The sequence below is a fragment of the Saccopteryx bilineata genome, chromosome 4 (assembly GCF_036850765.1).
Source record: "Saccopteryx bilineata isolate mSacBil1 chromosome 4, mSacBil1_pri_phased_curated, whole genome shotgun sequence".
NCBI classification, from domain to species: domain Eukaryota; kingdom Metazoa; phylum Chordata; class Mammalia; order Chiroptera; family Emballonuridae; genus Saccopteryx; species Saccopteryx bilineata.
Window position 1 is genome coordinate 240,857,612 of NC_089493.1, and position 20,825 is coordinate 240,878,436.

Genomic DNA, 20,825 nt, shown 5'->3' on the forward strand with positions numbered 1-20,825 from the left:
ATTACACTCACAAGTACTAGTCTCTGGGTGGGATTACCAAAAGAGGTAGTGGTCACTCCATTTAAGAATTTTCTTTCAGATTCAACAAATTCTTGATTATCTGGTAGGCACTTAGGATTCAGTTCTGTCCTGTGGCTTCTTTCTCTTAATTAGGTTAAAAGTTCAGGATAAATAGGAAAGTTAACCCAAATCTGAAATGTGCAGTCTCCCGTTTACATCTCCCTCCCGACACACACAGAGGTGCAGACCCAAGCTCCCGGGGAGCATGTGACCCCCACCCCGCAGAGACTGAGCCCCAGTTCGGGACAGCACAGTTTGCTCCTCTCCCTTCTCTCACTCCCTCTTGTCTCAGGGCCTGTTCCTTAGTCTTTGTTCAGGTGAAGCTCAAATATCTGAACCCAACCAGCCAAGTTAGTGACTTTTGTGTAAGTCCAGTTGAATCGCACTCTCATAGTGGACGAGGAGAGCTCGGCGGGCATGTCTCATGCACAGGGAGGTCAGGATTCCCCTGGATGGCAGGGTTTCAGGGTCACACGAGACCTCTAGAGGTTCTGGCAATGCCATCTTACCATCTGCTAGATTCCAGATAGCTGGGTAGATATGAATTAATTATTTAAAGTCTTATCTCAAAATTTTTATCACCTTATAAGCATAAGCCTTTTGTCTATTTATAAGTGACGTCAGGTATCTTTCAGCAGAGATCAAGAATACCACTGAGTAGGTCTTAATGGTAAGTGGTGAGGGAGAGAAAGTTTTGAGCTGTGCAGGACTACCCTGAAAAGGGAAAAAGCAGTGTAGAAATAGAAGGGTTTTGGTTTAATTCTTCTTTGTATACAGAGGTAGCTCTGCAATATACCAACCTAATGAGGTGCCCAGCCCCTAATCTCATAAACCCTCCAAAGGGAAAACACTCGAAAGGCCACGCTGATACGATCCCTTTCTGATACGTGCCCTGGGGCCAACTTTGGGGGCCCTGAGAACACATGAACAGACACTAGTGAAAGCATTCCAGAACAGGCCTTTCCAATGACGAGCCAAGCCAGTTAACCTTACCGCTTGTATATTTATTGAACAAATGCTACTAAAATAGCTAAAATACATTGGGTACTTGTCATGAGTGCATCAGTAAAGATCACACGGTTACAAAAGCCAGCGTTTTCAGCAGCACACAACTGCAACCCTACGGAAATGCCACAGATGCACGATACTGTTCTTGCTCTATTTACACAGCGGATAGACCTAGTCTAACAAAGGCAGGGGAGGGGGATGCGCGGGAGACTCAGGCCCGCGGGGAGCAGGACGGGAAGCAGAGTGCAGTGCATGCATCGTCAATGCTGAGCAGTCGGAAGCAGGGCAGTGCAGGACAGCCTGCGCTGCCGAAGGAGGAGCTAAAAGACAGTTATATAAAAATTAAGGTGGGCTTTCAGACTGGCTAACGCAACAACATTCCATGAGTAGATGGTATTTCTGATTTTTGTTTGTTTGTTTGTTTTTTTATCCATTCCATTGGGAGCAAGGACAAAAATGTAAAATTTACACCTTGCTTATCAAAACCGCCCCAAAAATGTTCTGCCTTGTTTTTGTTTTAATTTTGAAAAGACACTATTTTCTGACCTAATTTTTGGGAAAGGTGTTATTTTCCTATTCCTACTCAAATGCCAATTTTTTGGATATTTTTAGAGGGCATTTATTAAAAAAAGAGTCCCCCCCCACCCCAATTTTTTCCAACACAAAGAACCAAAAGAGACACCTAAAAATGCCTGTCCAATTATTGCTTTTCTTTCTCTAGGTTAGGCAGGCGAGGCTACCAAAAGGACAAGATTTGGTAAGTAAATTACAGTTTTGTGATTGCTCCCGTTACAGTGACTGTGGGCCCATGAGTGCCGGCCGAGGAGACGTGGCCTCCTGAACTCTCTCTGGTAGCGTTCACTCAACCTCCAATGCTGAAGAAGAAAGCCACACTGAAGACACAAGGAAAACAAGTCGATCCAGTCTAGAGAACAACATTCAGGGAAACAGAGTACCAACACCTTCGTAGAACATGGAAATAAAAAATAACTCCATCAGAGCTACCTCGCCAAGGAGCATGTTGAAAGTCCAAAATAGCACCATTCATCAGTGTCTCAGGTCCTGTGGCAGCATCTCGGGCACTTACCACAAGGAAACAATGAGTTTCAAACTACTTCTATACATCAAAAGAGTACATGGATAAAATATAGAGTTATACAGACAATTGATGAACATAAACTACTAGGCTTGTTACATCTAAATAAAAAAAAAATGGGGACTCTCAGCCTCTGCAAGAAGCAGTCGGCAGCTGTGTGAATGAAGGCAGGAGTGGACCGGTTGTGTGAGAGCGGGGGGGGCTTTGAGTTGTGGAAGACGTCACCGGAGCGAACCAGGCCTGAAGGCCCACCTGTAAGGGTTGTAAACGTGGATTCACAGTGTGAAATTCTGAGCGTTTTCACTTGAGTCAGAATGATTAAAAACTGGTTTGATGATACCTATTTGTCCACTGTAAAATTCTCTAAAGCAAGGCTCAGAGTCCCATAGTTTCTTCTTATACTTGATGATTTACACAGAAAAAAATCCCATATATGATACCATGACCTCATCAATACCCATACACCATACGGAATACAAATGGAGGTGTTACAATTAAAAAGAGTAGAGGTAACTGATTCTCGGGGAGTGGAGTTCACGGCTGCCACGTGGAGTCAGGGAGGCAGCCTCAGGCTCATCATCCTTCTTGCGGTTCACTTCCTTTGGGACAGGAAGTCTTCCCTGAAAAGCAGGTGGACCCAGACACAGACAAACACAAAAGAGAGGCACACTTAGTCATGCTTCGGAAACCATTTGAAAAATTTTGCCTTTTATCCTTGAACTCCTGATGTTCCGCAAACAGTTTACACCTTAAACACAGTTCACCTGAATGTAAATATTAGGTCTGTGGGGGCGTGAAGTAATTAAACACTAGCTGCTTGGCTTCAGTAGAATCAAGCACTTCTCCAACGGCTGTGCCCAGCCACGTGGGAGTCCACATTCCCCAGGAGTCAGGTTTCTGAGGAGTTTCCAGTATCAGATAGGACCTGACACGAACCTGGGTGAAAGGTGCTCACAGGAGGATTAATACATATATTTTTAAAAAGGGTCCCATGGCTGCAGTGGAGTAGAGTGATTATCTATTTTCCACTATGTATTAAAAATATCTAGCCTGGCCTGTGGTGATGTGGTGGATAAGGCATCAATCTGGAGCACTGTGGTCACTAGTTCAAAACCTTGGACTTGCCTGGTCAAGGCACATATGGGAGTTGATGTTTCCTGTTCCTCCCTCCTTCTTTCTCTTACTCTCTCTCTCTCCCCCCTCTCTAAAATGAATAAATAAAATCTTAAAAAATATATTTAAAAGTATGTCACAACTTGCATCAACATAATTTACATTCGGCTTCTTCTATAAGCCCTGGCACAATTCATGTGGGCCTTAGGATCAGAATCAGAAGTGGGACCAAGGGTTGGAAGGAAGATATTGTGGGGTTGATGGTGGGGTGGGTGCAGAGGGAGTTGCAGGAATAAAGAAGACAGTGGGAAACCAAGGCCAGAAGAGAGAATTAGCTAGTGTGGACTGACTGGGGCAACTTGAAGTCTCTCTTCACATTCCTGATGAGTGATGTTTTTGTGTTTCTGACTAGAATAATCCAGCCTCAATGTTACTGATGATCTGTTGAACACCAACAGAAAGAAGCTCTCCACGGTAACCAAATAGCAAGAGGAGAGGAAATGAACCCCATTTGCCATTGGATGATGCAATATCAAGGTCTTACTTTGCTACAAATGGATTGTATGCCCTGATCAGAGATGAAAATAGTGATCAACAAGTTTCTCCTTTAGACAGACCATTAATTATTGGAGTTTCTTTGAAAAAAAAAAATTGCCCATTGTGGTTTTAAAAGGTCTTTTGCCTCGGCCCTGGCCAGTTGGCTCAGTGGTAGAGTGTCGGCCTGGCGTGTAGTAGTCCTGGGTTTGATTCCCGGCCAGGGCACACAGGAGAAGTGCCCATCTGCTTCTCCACCCCTCCCCCTCTCCTTCCTTTCTGTCTCTCTCTTCCCCTCCCACAGCCAAGGCTCCATTGGAGCAAAGTTGGCCCGGGCACTGAGGATGGCTCTGTGGCCTCTGCCTCAGGCACTAGAGGTTGCAACAGAGCAACGCCCCAGGTGGGCAGAGCATCACCCCCTGGTGGGCATGCCGGGTGGATCCTGGTCGGGCGCATGCGGGAGTCTGTCTGACTGCCTCCCCGTTTCCAACTTCAGAAAAATACAAAAAAAAAAAGTCTTTTGTCTCTTTTTTTCCCTTTTTGATCAGTCACATGCTCTAACAGAACATTTATAACAAGCTAATTTGGATATAAGAACTTGGATTAAAGTAATAATCTTGCTTTGTGATTAGAATGATCACATTTAAATTTCTTTTTAAGAAGAATTCAGATATTAGGAACTTCTTAACAACTTGAAACTGAATATATTTTTTTTAGCAGCCCCAGGGTGAAGTAAATGTCACAAATAATTCAACTTCAAGAAGTTTTACTTACTGTATGGATTTTTCATGTTAAATATATGGTATGCCTAAATTTTGCGTATAGAAATCTCAGACATTGGGTGCATACAACATTTTTAAGATGTATGTTCACTCAGTATGTATTTTAATGTTCCAGCCTTAGGATGTGAGTCAGAGGTTGTTTTGGTATTGATAAATATCAATGAAACCAAAGCAGAAAATTAAATTAAAATATAATTCATCACTCACACACACTTAAGGACTTAGCTAAGTTTCCAAAAGCAGTTGCTTTGAGTTGTGAAAATAATTTCAATCTCAAAATTTTGGTATGCAGTCCCAAGATTTTCAAAAAAAGAAAGAAAAAGAAATCTACCATAATTCTGGTGCCTTTAAAATAATATTTGTTCCTCTTCTCCTATCTACCAGTTAGCATGCATGATTCGAGATGAGAAACTTACGTTTAAACAAGTGAAGAATTCAATGACCCTTATCTGTCCTGGGCCAGGAAGGAAAACTGAAAGTTCACAAGTATTATTACACTAAACAACTGCCCTCTGCACATGGCTGGGCTTCAAACTGCTAACTCGAGTTCTGACTCTGTTCAAAAGTATTATACAGGACATTAGTATATCTCTATGTAAGTGTCAGTTTTACTAATCTTTACCTCCATGGAAAATACACCACAAAATGGAATGAAGAGCTGAGTGAGATCTGGATAATTAGGAGAGAGGTTATTTCCAGGAAAAAGAAATGGGAAGGAGATTATTTCAGGAGGGAATCTACACTTTTACTATTTTCCTCTCTTTTGAGGCTCCCAAACATTCATGTCTTCACTTATTACTTATGTTCTGAGTACCTCTTATGGCTGGAGTACTCTATTAGATTTTAAGCCTACAAAGATTAAAACAGAGACAAAAAACAGTCCCAGCCCTTAATTATCTTGCTGTGCAGGAGACTGCCAAGTACAGCTGGCCCCGGTGAGGCAGTGGTGTGACCCACGCGGGGGCCGCGCTCCTGAAGCGGCCACGGGGCCACAACCCAGTCCCCGCCCTTAATTATCTTGCTGTACGGAAGACTGCCAAGTACATCTGGCCCCGGTAAGGCAGTGGTGTGACCCACGCGGGGGCTGCGCTCCTGAAGCGGCCACGGGGCCACAGCCCAGTCCCCGCCCTTAATTATCTTGCTGTACGGGAGACTGCCAAGCACAACTGGCCCCGGTAAGGCAGTGGTGTGACCCACGCGGGGGCCGCGCTCCTGAAGCGGCCACGGGGCCACAGCCCAGTCCCCGCCCTTAATTATCTTGCTGTACGGGAGACTGCCAAGCACAACTGGCCCCGGTAAGGCAAGGGTGTGACCCACGCGGGGGCTGCGCTCCTGAAGCGGCCACGGGGTCACAAACCAGCCCGCCAGTGGGAAGAGAGCTCCTAGAAAGATCAAGTTATGTGCAGCCTCCCTTTGGAGACTGAAATTTACAGGATTTCAATTGTTACCTCTGGTCTTTCATTTAAAAAAAAAGACAAGATTACAGCCTTTTTGCCCCCACTAAAGGAATTTTAGGCTTCTATAGCAAGGGAAGGAGTTTTGAAGAGGGGATACAATGATGTCTTATTTCTCCAGAAGTCAGGCCTTATAAAAATTCAGGCCAAAATAATCATATCTTCTCCCACTATCTAGCATCTATCTAATGATTCCCTCAGAGGCCCGAGGAACTTTCTAGTCCAGAAAGCTGGAGAAGGGGAAGGATGTGTCCACGGACCCTGCAGCTGGTCTACCTCTGGCCGGATGGCCCTCTCTGACACTCACTCTTAGTGCATGAATCCCCAGTTAGTCAATAATGTGTCTTGGACCAAGTAAGTCAAGATTACATCTCTTATAGTTATGCAAAGATGTGCTATTTCTAGAAGGAAACTGCTGGACATAGGACAAATATAATATGCTTAAGATACTATTCACATATTTAAAGAAGACAGAACTTAAAACGAAGACCTGAATCACAGGATTCAATATGTCAACCCCCTGAAGCACATGTCATCGTAAGCAAGGCCTGGGACCTGAACTGGCCTTCCAAGAGAAAAGGGAGGCACTATTGACCTCATTGAGAAACCTGCCTCCGCTTGCCTCCCTGTTTGCTGTCACCAGTATCAAAGGCGGGACCTCTGGGTGCCTGTCTGGGGCAGGAACTAATGGAAAGACTATGCTCTCTCTCTCATCTCTTCTAGTATTATGTCTTACCCTCAGCTGCTCCGGGGAATTCTGCCCTGCATTGGCCCTGTAAAGAATTTCTGCAGTGACACTGCTCATGCTGGTGACACTTGGTGGTGAGACGATGGGGTGGAGGTGTGCTTTAAGTAAAGCCCTGGTATTTTAGCTCACTTCCACTCCAACGCCACAGAGCAGGGCGAGTCTCGCTTAGGCAGAGGCAAAAGCATTTTGTTCACCTACTTTTCTGGCAATGACTTCAACCTTGACCTTCAGAAATTTTCTGAAAAGTTAAAAGTGACTTAGAATTGCTTTCTTTCAGTGCAAACTGCCCATTGACACGATCTCTTCAAATTTTGCCTGCCAGTAAAAGATAGAGAATTGCTGGAACCATTTAGTGCAAATAAGAGAGATTTTCAAACACTGAAATGGCAGTACTAGCTGGAAGACCTATGATTGGTCAGTTACACATAGCAAACTTCTACATGTTAATTTTTACTTTCAATGGACTCCATTTTTCTTCATTAATTTCAAAATCAGCAGGTCAGTGGTAAAAAGTACAATCCTTCTACTTAATCAAATGATGTTTACCCTAACAGGCAAAATCCAAAGGTACCTATAGCAAAAACTGGTAAATGATTTTTAAATGTTTTTGTTGGACTTTTTTCAGAAATGGTACTAAAATCTAAAATGTAAATTTTACAAATTTTTTTTTTAAGGCAGAGAATTGTCACATCTAAGATGTCAGCACAATGAAAATATGTTAACAGAAAATATTTTAGGCCTAAAAATAAAAAGAAATAACAGTTTTTTAATGTTCTTTCTGTTTTGATTCATGGGTAAGCTTATCAAACATTCAGGCATTCTTACCAGACAAAACTGTCATTATCTTATACTTTTCAGATATCTTTTAGTTTGAGCATAATATTTGACTTTATCTACTCAGGAACAAAACAAACAAATTAAAAACCTGTAAAATTTACCATGACTCTGCGATTATTAAATGAAAATTAGACTTGGATTTGTCAAGAAAGGAAAATAATGTGAACTTGTAAGAGTCACAGGACTTTAGGATATGACTTATTTTTTTAGTATATGTTATCTCCAAGGTCATAATAGTATCAGATAAATGAATTATTATAGTGGACTATAATAGATATTAAAATGAAAAATAATACCTCTGATTTTTTAACTGTTTCTAAACTTTTAAAAAAATTAACAACATAGCAGCTAAGGATCTCACCTTAGAAAGCCTTCCCTCCATTTCCTTAGTTGGAAATGGTTCTTCACCGACCCAGACAGAGCGCTCTGGGCAATAAACCTATAAGAGACATAAGAGCACACACATTTAGATTAAAAACAGGATCCACTTCAATCCATTTACTTCCCACCTGCAACTTCAGTGTGCTGGGGAGGCCCATCAAATGTTTGCTGTACTTAGGAGAGTTTTAGCTCAATGTCTTCCAAGACTAAGTCCAGGAGAGCAGAGATATCAATGTTCTCTGTAGTAGGTCAAGTGGCAGCTTCATGGCATGACTGGCTGAGCAAACTAAGGCACTGGGGAGGCCTACCTTCGATAAAAATCCTTGCAAAACTCCACGTTTGTGAGATTAATGTGCCATGCACCTGTCCAACACTTTAAGGGGTTATCCTGATCATTTCTCAGAAGGCTTAAGATTATGTCCTAAGAATAAGGAGGAAAGGAAGGAGCAGCCTCCGTTCTCCCAGGCCCATTGGCCACTGAGAACACACTGCCCCGCTGCTGAGAGCAGCAGTGTCTAAGCGAGGGGCAGAGAGACAGGCAGCTCCGCCACAGACGATTCCCATTACTCGCTGATCCATCCGGGGGTGAGGGCAGGGGTGGGATGAGGTGGAGAGGAAATCGAACTGAGAAGCTCTTCTTTAAATACATGTGCGAAGGGTTACGTGTATCATCACAAGTTTGCTGACCAGCTGTTCCCCATCTCTAAAAAAGACGAGTTGGGGATTAGGACTTAAATTACAATTACAGATTTAGGTCAGCTATAAGAAAGAGCTTGGCAGAAGAACTGTTAAATTTCTAAAACAATTTAGAGAGAAAACATGTGAAATCTACTTGAAGAAATTGAGAAACAGAATTTAACAACCTAATTCAGGGCTAATTCACAGCTGACACGGGTCCTTCTTAAAGAGAGGGGAGGAAATGAGGTAAGATTTCCTCCAGCTCCAATTCTCTAAATGCTGTCAATAAGCCTCACATTATTAACTAGTATTAAGAATCACACTTCATTAATAGGTTAACAGACTTACACGTTGTTTTTGGCATGGAAAGCACCAGGGGTGGTAGCCTAACCACTGGGCTAACTGTGATGTTTGCAATGCCCCAAACCATCCATTTGCCCTGAGTAGGAGGTCTGAGTAGGAAATGTGGAGTGCTGTGTGGTTCCTTATAGTCTAACAACAACTTTGCTCTACTCCAGTAACGTAACATTTATGGCACATCCCATTCACAAAGTAATTCTGCTTACATTCCCTAATTCACCCCTAATTCATAATAAGCCCGTGAATAGGTCTTATTATTACAGAGATGGGAAAACAGAAACTCAAAAGAAGTCACATAACTTGTCTAAAGTCACACAATCAGTGTAGAGTAGGACTTACACTCAAAGCTGACTTCCAGATTCTAAACTGCAGTTCTTCCCATTATACCAATGCTCTGGAATAACCTCAGAACGCTAACTGCCTAACACTTCTCTTCCAAAAATTACAGTCCACAGCCAACACATATATTTAGGTCTTAAATAGTGGACAGCTCATCCTGTAATAAACAGACCTGCTTTCTGACTTTGTACTGGGTCTGCTTTCCGGGACATGTGCTTCCCCCAGACCAACCTCCTTCCTCTCGCTCAGCTTCCCCGTCTTTGACCAGCTCCCTCTGGGAGAATTCCACTGCCTGCCTTGTTTGGGACAAAGAACCACCCCTGATGCGCCCTTTAACCAGGCAGGAATGGGTGAAGAAAACAAAATTGCAATCTAAAACACACATGCTTTTTTTTAAGGCTTAAAACAAAATCTCAGCACACAAGATCCCAGTTTGGACTGAATATTAGGAGATACTAAATTGGGATTAACCGTAAATTCACTTATTATAAACCGATAAAAAAGAATTACATTTCTACATGATTACTTTTAAAAGCATGCTTTAAGTACCACTAAAATCATTATACATATTAATAAGAAATAAAGTTTCCTTGTAAACCAAAATATTGATGAAAATACAAGTAAAAAATTAGTAGGCACATGGATGCAATGAAAAGCAAAACTAAGTAAATGTTATGTCTGTGTTCTTGTGATTTTCTGCAACGTTCTATCTTAACAAAATCACACTGCTTTAGCATTTAATTTCTAGGTTCAAAGCATCAATATTAAAGCTGTCCAACTCTGATTTATAGAGAAAAAAATAGTTTGCCTCTCAGAAATTATTACTCTGACAAATTATTTTTCCAAGAATTTCCTTTTTATTTATTTATTTTTATTTTTTTTTTTTTTCCATTTTTCTGAAGCTGGAAGCGGGGAGAGACAGTCAGACTCCCGCATGTGCCCGGCCGGGATCCACCCGGCACGCCCACCAGGGGGCGATGCTCTGCCCATCCTGGGCGTCGCCATTTTGCGACCAGAGCCACTCTAGCGCCTGAGGCAGAGGCCACAGAGCCATCCCCAGCACCCGGGCCATCTTTGCTCCAATGGAGCCTTGGCTGCGGGAGGGGAAGAGAGAGACAGAAAGGAAAGTGCGGCGGAGGGGTGGAGAAGCAAATGGGCGCTTCTCCTGTGTGCCCTGGCCGGGAATCGAACCCGGGTTCCCCGCACACCAGGCCGACGCTCTACCGCTGAGCCAACCGGCCAGGGCTATTTATTTATTTTTTAAAGTAAAACAGTCAGTGATATTTTGCCAAAGAACTCAGGAACACAAGTATCTGATAACAAAACCTACGATTCAGGAAACTTCCCCACCTACCTCAAATTTATTTGTTTGTTTTTGAAACATTAATGTAGCCACAGTTTTGCCAAGGTCATTTCTAATTATTTTTTTAATGTTTGAATTATAATCATTGCATACTTTAGGAAAAATAAGTGCCACTTTGGCCTTTCGGTAAATTCTTTGTCTCCTTCAGAATCAGAACTCCAAGCCCGAAATGGCAGGGACAGAGGAGTCTGTTACCTTCTTAAAGCATGCTTGGCTGGTCTCTAAGAACTCAGCATATCACTGGGACGTGGTAGCTAAAGGAGATAACTGTAGATAACTTAACTTCCCTTTTTTATTTTAGAAAAAGATGGTAGATTATTGGAAATATATGTTATCTACATTACAGCTTTGTTCTTTCTTATTCCTGTAGTGTTTTAAGACTCTAAATGAAGGACTTAGGAGGAAAGATCTATGACAATTATTACCCTTGCTCTCAAATAACTTAAAATACCTTTGTGCATGCATGCATTCACCATCAGTTTGTGAGTCACCTGCAATGCTCTGGGCATTGCAAGAAGAGAATCTAGTTCTTACCTTGTACTCAAATGGGCAGCAGAGGTGACAGACCTTCTAAAATATCATTTCTACAGTGTGTGCTGTAGAAATTGTAATGTGTAAATTGCATACTCCCACCCCAAATTTACACATTGAAGTCCTACCCCCCAGTACCTCAGAATGTGACTATAACTGGAGATAGAGTCTTTAAAGTGGTCATTACAATAGTCCTAATCCAAACACTGGTATCCTTATAAGGAAAGAATGAGGACACAGACACACAAAGAGGGAAGATATGAAGAAACAGGGAGAACAGGACCATCTACAAGCTAAGGAGAGAAGTCTCAGAAGAAACTAACCCTGTCAACACCTTGACTTCAGACATCTGGACTCCAGAATTGTGAGAAAATAAACTTCTGTTGTTTAAGCCAGCCACTCTATGGCACTTTGTTTTGACAGCACTAGCAAACTAATACCATGCTTTAAGTGCAATTAAAAAAAATATATAGGTTCTGTCAAATGTTGCAACATATATCAATAGACTACAAAAAAACAAAACCAGTATTTAGCCAAACATCCAGTAGCACTGCCAACAGAGGAAATGTGAGTGGCAGAGAGCAGACCTGGAAGCGACTCTACAGGCTGCTGGGTCCCGTCTTTTATCTCATTCAGAATACTAGGAGCTGACAACCACCCTGTGATGGAGGCTGCTGAGTATTGCTAATATGTGGGTCAGAAAATAGAGATAAGTTGATCTATCTTTCTGGAGTCCTTCTGTTTGTGCTGGTCCCTAAAGCTGCTCATTCTTCTTGGTACCAGTCAACCGACGCTCTGAAGATGGACACAAGGCTTAAACTGTATTCCATTCATTCAGTTTTCTGGCTTCAAGTTTGTATTTTTCATGAAGAGCCATTAAACTAACATTTTCCTTTGGTTAACTTCCCTGAACTTTCTCTTTATGATGGTGGTGTGCCTCTGAGAAATGTAAGCGATCTGGGTAATCAACATGCGAATACCTCAGAACTGTTGTTTTATTAAGTAAGTGAGCCGAAGTGTACCTTGATCTTTACCAGGGAAACACGTGTTCTTCTAAAAGGGTCTTCCATTTATAAAACAAGTAAGTGTTTGCTCTTGTTCGAGTAAAATCCTCAAAACCTTCTAGATCAGTGATTTTCAACCAGTGTGTCACAAGAATTTTTAAAACGTGCAATACCTGAATATTTAGTCAGGGACACTGACGCCTTTTCCTTTAGACTGTCAAAGAAAACGAATAGCAACAGCCAACACAATAGCTGTCCAGTGTGAATGAATCAAAATTATACCTATTGGGGGGGGGTCAGATCTTTGAAAGTATTGTTTTTGGTGTGCTGCAGAATTTTAGTAATTAGTTTATGTGTGCCATGAGATGGAAAAGGTTCAAAATTGCTACTCTACGAGACTGTTCCTCCAGAAGTCAGAAATCAGAAAAGCAAGCTATACCCTCAACAATTAAGAAAACATTGTGAAAATATAGAGGGGAAGGAAAATGTTTTAAATTGCAGCACATGCAAAAGTTTTGCTTAAATTCTGGGAAAGGGTGAGTGTTCACGCTTGTGCCTGAATATATGTACTTGTTAATGTGCCTTTTGCTACAATGCTCCATTTATGTCACTGATGACTACATTTAAAAGCAACAAAACTGACATGAAAAATCACATTGATTTATATACACTAATCATGACAGATATGTATTTAAATATCCAACTCTTAGGTAAAAGCAATCTTTGCTTTCAAATATATTTGACATATTTAAAACCATGATATTAAATACAGTTTAATGGTGAAAAAGTACTATTTCTTACTGACTCTTAAATGTATTTGATGGTTGAGTACTTAAGTTTCCATTGTCAGTTGAGAATATAATGATCGTGGTTTTTGCCATTTAGTCTTTCTTTCAAGACTTGTTTTACTCTCTGAACAATGCATCATGAAAAATAACTTTTTTTAAGCCTATAAGGTAATTAGCTTGGCAATGACTATTACTTGGTATCCAAATTAGAAAAATAAAATGCGGGGATCACTCCTGCAAGGTTCTAAAAAAATACAAACTAGATTATCCCTTAAATTTTATTTTTAAAATCTCTTTTAAGCTTTTCACTTCAAAATTTGCTATTTATTTTCCAATAATATGGTCTACTCGCAGAATCAATCTGAGGTATCCTATCATTTCTATACTGCAAGTAAAATTTGAATTATGTTTATAATATTACCTGTTTTTACATTTGTCTTTTTCTCTATTTACTCTCTATTTCTTTGGGGAGACTCTTATATGAAATTGATCCTCAAAGGAAGGGTCATGGCTCTATTCAGAGCTTAAATATACCACATGCATGTGTTTCTTACTTAATTGGTTAACATGCTGTCTCAGAAACCCACTATGAAGATGCTGCATGGCTTGGTTGTTAACAACCATAATTATACTTTCTATCCTCGATGGAGTTCTATGTGCTTAAGAATGCACACACATGGCCCTTTTATATTTTAACAAGGAGAGGTGCCCACCCTGTGTAATTAGGAAAGTGAACTAGGGCAGCAGGTGTCCAACTTGCATAATTAATTCTTTGAGCAGCAAAGGAGTATATTTCATAATCTGTCAATTATACAGTGTGTGTGATTGCATGTGTACATGTTCTATTCGGCCTAATTGGCTGGAAGGTTGTGGAACCTAGTACTGTAACACGGGGAATTTACATGCATATATGTGCACCTCATTTCTTAAATACCCTTTGAAGTGGTGTTATTAAGAATCTCCCTCAAAAGCCACGCTGCTCCCAGGTGTTACTGGTCACATGAGAGGGCAGAATGTAAACTGAAACCATAAATGAGCTACAAGGATCATTTTCTCTGAACAGCATTACATCAATGATTAGACGGTACCGAAGATGATACACTGTCTCTCTAGAGACAGCCTTAGAGCTCTGCCTAACCTTGTGAATGCTGCACGAAGATGAAGCACACACCAGCGGAAGTGTGTGACAGCTAGAAGACAAAGGGTGAACAGGCAGAGCAGGGAGCCTTTCTGGACATTCTGGAAAGCAGAATGACAGTGTTACTTGGAGCCTAAGTTGTCGAACATTCTAATCTGGAAACTAAGTGAAACATGCAGAGAGACCTAATTTAAGTACCCCCCCCCCACACACACACACACACAAGCACACACACAGGAGCTGGCCTGGTAAGAATGGATAATTACAGAGAAAACACTACAAAACATTCTCAGCCATAAATGTCCTCCTGTCAAAAAAGAAAGGATGGCCTGTTAGGGCAGTGCTGTATTACAACACCTGCGGACACTCTCTGCTTTTCCATGACCTCATGACCTGACACGTTCTTGACCTGTAAAAACAGGGGTAGGGGTCCTGGCCGGGTAGTTCAGTTAGTTAGAGCACTGTCCCCATTCACCAAGGTTGCGGATTCAATCCCTGCTCAGGGCACATGGAGGAATCAACCAGTGAATGAATGAGTGGAGTAACAAATCATTGTTTATCTCTCCCTTCCTCCCTCTCTGAAATCAATAAATAAAACACTAAAAATAGATGAATAAGTAAATAAAAGGAAATGGGGATAGGGTAGGGAAACAGCAAAGTTCAGCGGGAAGATGATGACAGGTCACCAGTTGGTTTAGCCCAGTGGTCGGCAAACTCATTAGTCAACAGAGCCAAAATCAACAGTACAACGACTGAAATTTCTTTTGAGAGCCAAATTTTTCAAACTTAAACTATACAAGTAGGTACATTCTTTATTGAGGTAGCACCCATATGTGGTATTTTGTGGAAGAGCCACACTCAAGGGGCCAAAGAGCCGCATGTGGCTCGCGAGCCACAATTTGCTGACCAGGGGTTCAGCCCATTGGCATTAGCTTTGCTTTGGGGGCTTATGTCCACTATGGGCACAGAAAATGTCCATATTTTATAAATATTACACAGCAGGTTATGTTACTGCCCAACATTACATGTCAGATGTGGGTGTCTGCAACAAGCGGTGTATACTAAAACGGTGGAATCCTCTAAATTCACGCTGCTCATTGTGAGGCCATATTGAAAAGCCACTGATATAAATACGTCAGAATGGGACAGCTGTGCAATTTTATTTCTAAATTTCAACTAGGCAGAGAAAGGAAAAAGAAATCTCCTGGCAACAAAATGAAAGTTTTTTATATGTGAAATTAATTGTCAGTACAAAAAGCTTTCAGTCACTCTGCTCCACAATATAATATTCTGCTTGTTTGGCCCTGGATCTTTTAAAATTTGATTTCTAAGAATAATAGCAAAAACTCTCATGAAGAGCAATGGATCAAGTCAAGAGCAAGTCACAAAAGGTTAAGAATATTAGCCAACTTTGCTTTCTCACCACTATTTAAACCGGTTCATTCAGTGAGTTTTCAGAGCTTTGATGGTATGGGGTTCAAGGCAGGGCGCAGCAGCAGCTGGGTGAGTGGAGCACAGTGAACAGAGGTTAGCGCAAAAGCATTCGTGTGGAGCAAACTCCTCCTCTCATCCCAGACTCATTCCTTTCCAAGAGGAACATGCTTAGCACAAAGCAATCCACCTAAAGACTCCATAAATCCAAAAAAGGGAGTAACTGATCGAGGAATTCTCAGATTTCTGCCAAGACACCCTCCCCTGGGCTGGAGGTCAGCCTGGTACAGTAATCAGAGCCAAACTGTGGACTGGACTCAAGGAATCAAATTCAGCACTTCAAATCTTGACTTTTAATGGGTGAATTTTTTTTTCAGTGATGAAGCCAAAACAAAGTACAAAGAGCTGATAACAGCCCAAAGTAAACCAGGCGAAAAAGCACAAGAATAAAGCTTGGAAGCAAACCTCATAAGGAATATCTACGAAAAGATTTTTTTCAAATAAAGAGAAAACAATAAAGCAGCTTTTTAAAGCCCTAGTTTGAGATTAAGCAGTTTGTGAATGAACAATAAAAAGTAAAGGCAATAAGAGAAGACATTGGCTCTTTTCAGTAGAAAAAATAAAATAAATACTGGCCTTTGTTAACTAGCAGAAAAGAAAAAAAAATAAAGGAAAAAAGGCCCCTCAGGCGTTTAAGCGCAGCATAAGCATTTCCTTGCCTTCATGACCTCAACAAATATGTTAATAAAATCTTCTACCTCCCTGGAGTGGAACCAGAGTAAATATTTACTTAACACATCTGAGTTCTAAGTCTGGACCACCTTATTCCCTTATATAAATTGGTTTTCATTTGCAATCAAGAAACTAACAACATATATTTTTGTGATGTTTCCCCTACTTTTAAGATAAAAGAAGGGGAAAAGAAGGAAGAAAGAAAACTATATTGTGCTCTCCTACACCAAACTGCACTTTGAATTTTTGAATCGTAAATTCTTTGCCACAAATGAGAGTAACGCTGTTGCTATGCTTTCCAATACTAGACATCTGGAGTTAGCAGGACTTTTTCCAAGCACATTCCAAGGTTAATAGGAAACATCTAGACTTGCTTTTCTTAGCTGGTTTGAATAATTTTAGGTATGGTGGGTTTCACCTACAAATAACTGTAAGTCTGATTTCTACTCATCAAGAATACTGTTTTTTTCTTTCCTCTTGTCCTAAAATTACTGTATTATCCATTAAAATATTATAAAACTTTCACCAACAACATGGAAGAATACTTCTTCAAAAATTAGACTTCTTGGCCCTGGCCGGTTGGCTCAGTGGTAGAGCGTCAGCCCAGTGTGTGGATGTCCCGGGTTTGATTCCTGGCCAGGCACACAGGAGAAGTGCCCATCTGCTTCTCCACCCTTCCCCTCTCCTTTCTCTTTGTCTCCCTCTTCCCCTCCTACAGCCAAGGCTCCATTGGAGCCAAGTAGGCCCAGGTGCTGAGGATGGCTCCATGGCCTCCGCCTCAGGCGCTAGAATGGCTCTGATCACAACGGAGCAACACCCCAGATGGGCAGAGCATCGCCCCCTGATGGGCATGCCGGGTGGATCCCAGTGGGCACATGCGAGAGACTGTCTGTCTGCCTCCCCACTTCTCACTTCAGAAAAATACACACACACACACACAAAAAAAAATTAGACTTCTTTTGTTAAAGCCCTTAATCAAGGGTTAGTGAGATATGTATTTATTTATCTAGACATAAGGATTTTGAATTTTTCTTGGCCTGGGTGAATGATGATCTAGCCAGTTGCTTTTGAAAAGTTTGTGGACATTTCAAAACATTCCTCTTGCTGACATTCGCAAGACTGAGCTTTCTAGAGAGTGTGCATACTCTCCCAAAGTGCTCATTCCCTCCCTCACTGCACCCCTTCTGATGGCAGCTGCAAACCCCTCATCATTCAGCAAAATCATTTCACAGTTCAACGTGCCTCTTGCACTGTCTCGGTCATTTAAAGACAGATATTTCTTCAACCACAAATAGCACCATAACAGGTAACTGAATTTGGAGGGAAAGTGGTTTCTATTGTGGGAAGATGTATTTAAAATTGGTTTAGGCCCTGGCTGGGCAGCTCAGTTGTTTAGAGCATTGGCCTGATACACCAAGGTTGCAGGTTCAATCTCTGGTCAGGGCACATACAAGAATCAACCAGTGACAGCATGAATGAGTGGAGCAATGAGTCAAAGTTTCTCTCTCTCATTCTCCACCACCTTCCTCTCTCTCTAAAAATTAATCAAAAAATGTTTAGCTCCATAAAATTTGTTTAAATTAGAGTCTAGTTAGTTGTCTCCTAAGAAGTTTCACTTTAAGAAAAGGAAAAATACTACCAGATCTGTATCCCTATGCTGTTAAGTACTCAGGTCACAAAGAGGTCACTACAAGGTGTTCAACAACCTGTCCTCTAAGAAAAGTAGCAAAAAGTAAACGTACAAGAGGAGTCAAATAAGATTAGGATAGGTGCCCCGGTACAGCAACCTGGATTTTCAACCCCAATGGGTAGAGCACGGTCCGATTCAGCAGAAGGCTCTTTCTCGCTGATGAGGGCTCAGCCAGGCAGTACTGTGGGAAGCAGAGAAGAGCTAAGCAGTGGCCACCAACCCCAATCAGAAAGATGTTACTGGGCTGGAAGTCATGGAAGAAATAAGTACCTCAAGAGTAGTGAAGATAAATGCAAAAGACATGCCAAAATGGGAGGCCAAGTTCTCTGGGAAAGGGCTCACCTACTCCAACCGACAAGAAAAAGAAATGGAAACTCAGACCTTTATTCCGAGTCTTGACTGCATTCTCCAGAATACTTTGACCTCATGTTTTTGTCTTTTTTCCTTCATAAACCAACCATCTAAACTATACTCCAAAGGAAGAGAACTATGAACAATACACAGAATTTGTTAGAACCCAATAGGCAGAGTATGTAAGTTTGGGACCCACAGTTTCTTGTGGAAATGCATATAGAGTTCATTATAATGTTTTGTTTTGTTTTTTAATTTTAGGCCTGTTTCTCAGTTGCACTCATTTAATCCTCACAGGGCCATTTCAAGGATGGAATGCATCAATATATGTAAAGTGCTAGCAATGGTGTCAGGCACAAGCAATCGGATCTGTGTTAACTGTCACTATCACTACCCTCCCCATTCTATCAGGTCACGGGACCGAGCAATGGGAAAGACAGGGTGCAGCCCCAGCCCCTCCTCTCACAGGACACAGCCCATCAACATCCATGTCTCTGCCGTTTCCCCACGGCCACCAGGAGTGACGCCAGGAGGCAACCTGAGTGCTGGGGCCCGTTTTCAACCCCCCAAGCAGGTGTTAAGCATCTCCGCTTAGTGCCTTTTTGATGAAATTTAGATGGATTTCTGACATCTACTGTCAAAGAATAATTTTCCCAAGAACATGTTGCCCTGCTGCCTGTGTTTCTGATAACTAGCTGCCCTTCAGAACTACCCTCCCTTAGAAAAGGCAGTGCCGTCTGCAAGCACAGGCTCACTCCCAGCGCCTGTTTCCCAGTAGCTGAGGGAGGGCAGCCGCTCGGTGCGGCCACATCAGGGGCTTTGGGCCGTATCAAACCCAAGTGGTATTAGTCATCAGAGTTTCATCTTCTTTTTTCTTTCAATTTTCCCAGAAAGAAAATGTTCAGCACAATACATATATCTACAAATCACTGCAGTTAATTATAAAGGACATTTGCTAAGAAACCAAATTGTTTTAACATGACCCCCAAATGAACTCTCAAACAACCTCTCAGATGGCCTAGCCGTGGACAATCTAGTTCAGAATATCCTTCTTTCATCAGATGCATTGGAAATCATGTTGACTGTAAATCTGCTTTTCAAAATTCCAATTCAAAAACAAACTGCCTAAAGGACACTTAAAATCTTATCTTCATCAACGATCTGCAGATATACAAACCATACACTACATAAAAATATAAAGTGATGCATGTTGAAGAGGAAGAACATAAAAACTCATTAGACCAGAGAGGCAGTGTGTAAACTACTAAGAATGGTAATTCAGAACGAAAAACAAACTTAAACTGACTCCCTTTGGAAGTTTTCAATTAATGTAGTAGAAATGCAGATAGTTCTAAAGACAGAAAAATGGAAAAATGGAGATAAAAAGCCAATTATTCATTATTATTATCATGAAAGTACCAAATAGAAAATAAGGTAAGTCGTATATGATCCTCAGATTACAGGTACAGTATGACATTTGATCACAAAACTGTGATGTCCCTCTGGTTTTGTCCAAACAACAGAAGAACAGTTGATCAATTTAGTAAAAATTCATATTAATTATCAGATGAATTATTTCTATGACACCAAAGAACAAATTTAATTGAATTTCTGATTGAATTGGTAGACAGTTAAGCTTCATATAATAAAATTAAAGTTTAAAAAGTAGTCCTCATAAAAAAGGAAAGGAAGGGAGGGAGGGAGGGAGGGAGGGAAGAAGGAAGGGAGGGAGAGAGGGAAGGAAGGAAGGAAGGAAGGAAGGAAGGAAGGAAGGAAGGAAGGAAGGAAGGAAGGGGAGAAAAAGTGAAAGAGAAAGGAAGGAAGAAAGGAAGGGAGGGAGGGAGGGAGGATGAAGGAAGGAAAAAGAAAGAGAGAGAGAGAAGGAAATAGGCTTAATAGAGATGAAATGAAGAGACACAGAGGGAGACTGGGCCCCCAGACCTTGATAACAAGATCAGAACAATTTAAGATTCTATTATCAAGAAATGAGCAAAACATCCAAGGCCAGGGGCGTTTCACAACGTATAATTAGACACAAGTCTCCACAGCGCAGCATGAAACAGAGACTGAGTTGTGGTCCAGAGCATCCAGGCTTCAAAAACGGTCAAATCTTGGTAATTAAGGATCAAAATTATGAAGATGAGAAGGGCTCGGAGAAGATGTGGGCAGAATTTCTGATGTTGGATTAACTGAATTGGTTGGGTATATAATCTCAATTATCCAATCAATTAACCAAATTGATTAATCAACTAGAAATATTTACTAAGTACTTACTTTCTGAGACATAGTGAATATCTGGTAGATAGCTATAGAATGAACATCTTATCAAAGAGTATGTCTTATTAGTTTGGGCAGGAAGTACTAAAGTAGCAAAGAAGACACATTTTTTTACAATAAATGTTTTTTA

At 41.3% G+C, this 20,825-nt stretch overlaps 1 protein-coding gene across 8 annotated transcripts in view; it reads right to left on the minus strand.

Moving 5' to 3' along the window:
- Positions 1–1,043: 1,043 nt before the first annotated feature.
- The window catches only part of NREP (neuronal regeneration related protein), a 31,150-nt gene continuing 11,368 nt past the window's right edge, over positions 1,044–20,825 (minus strand). For 5 of the 8 annotated variants that reach the window (XM_066274032.1, XM_066274030.1, XM_066274033.1 and 2 more), the window contains 3 exons: positions 18,165–18,248; positions 7,994–8,071; positions 1,044–2,784 (listed from right to left, as the gene is read on the minus strand). In XM_066274032.1, coding sequence (XP_066130129.1) covers positions 2,659–2,784; positions 7,994–8,071; positions 18,165–18,248 — 288 coding nt within the window. In that variant the 3' untranslated portion in view covers positions 1,044–2,658. The remainder of the gene's footprint in view (positions 2,785–7,993; positions 8,072–18,164; positions 18,249–20,825) is intronic. The other 3 variants (XM_066274039.1, XM_066274035.1, XM_066274036.1) reach the window with 1 other exon arrangement.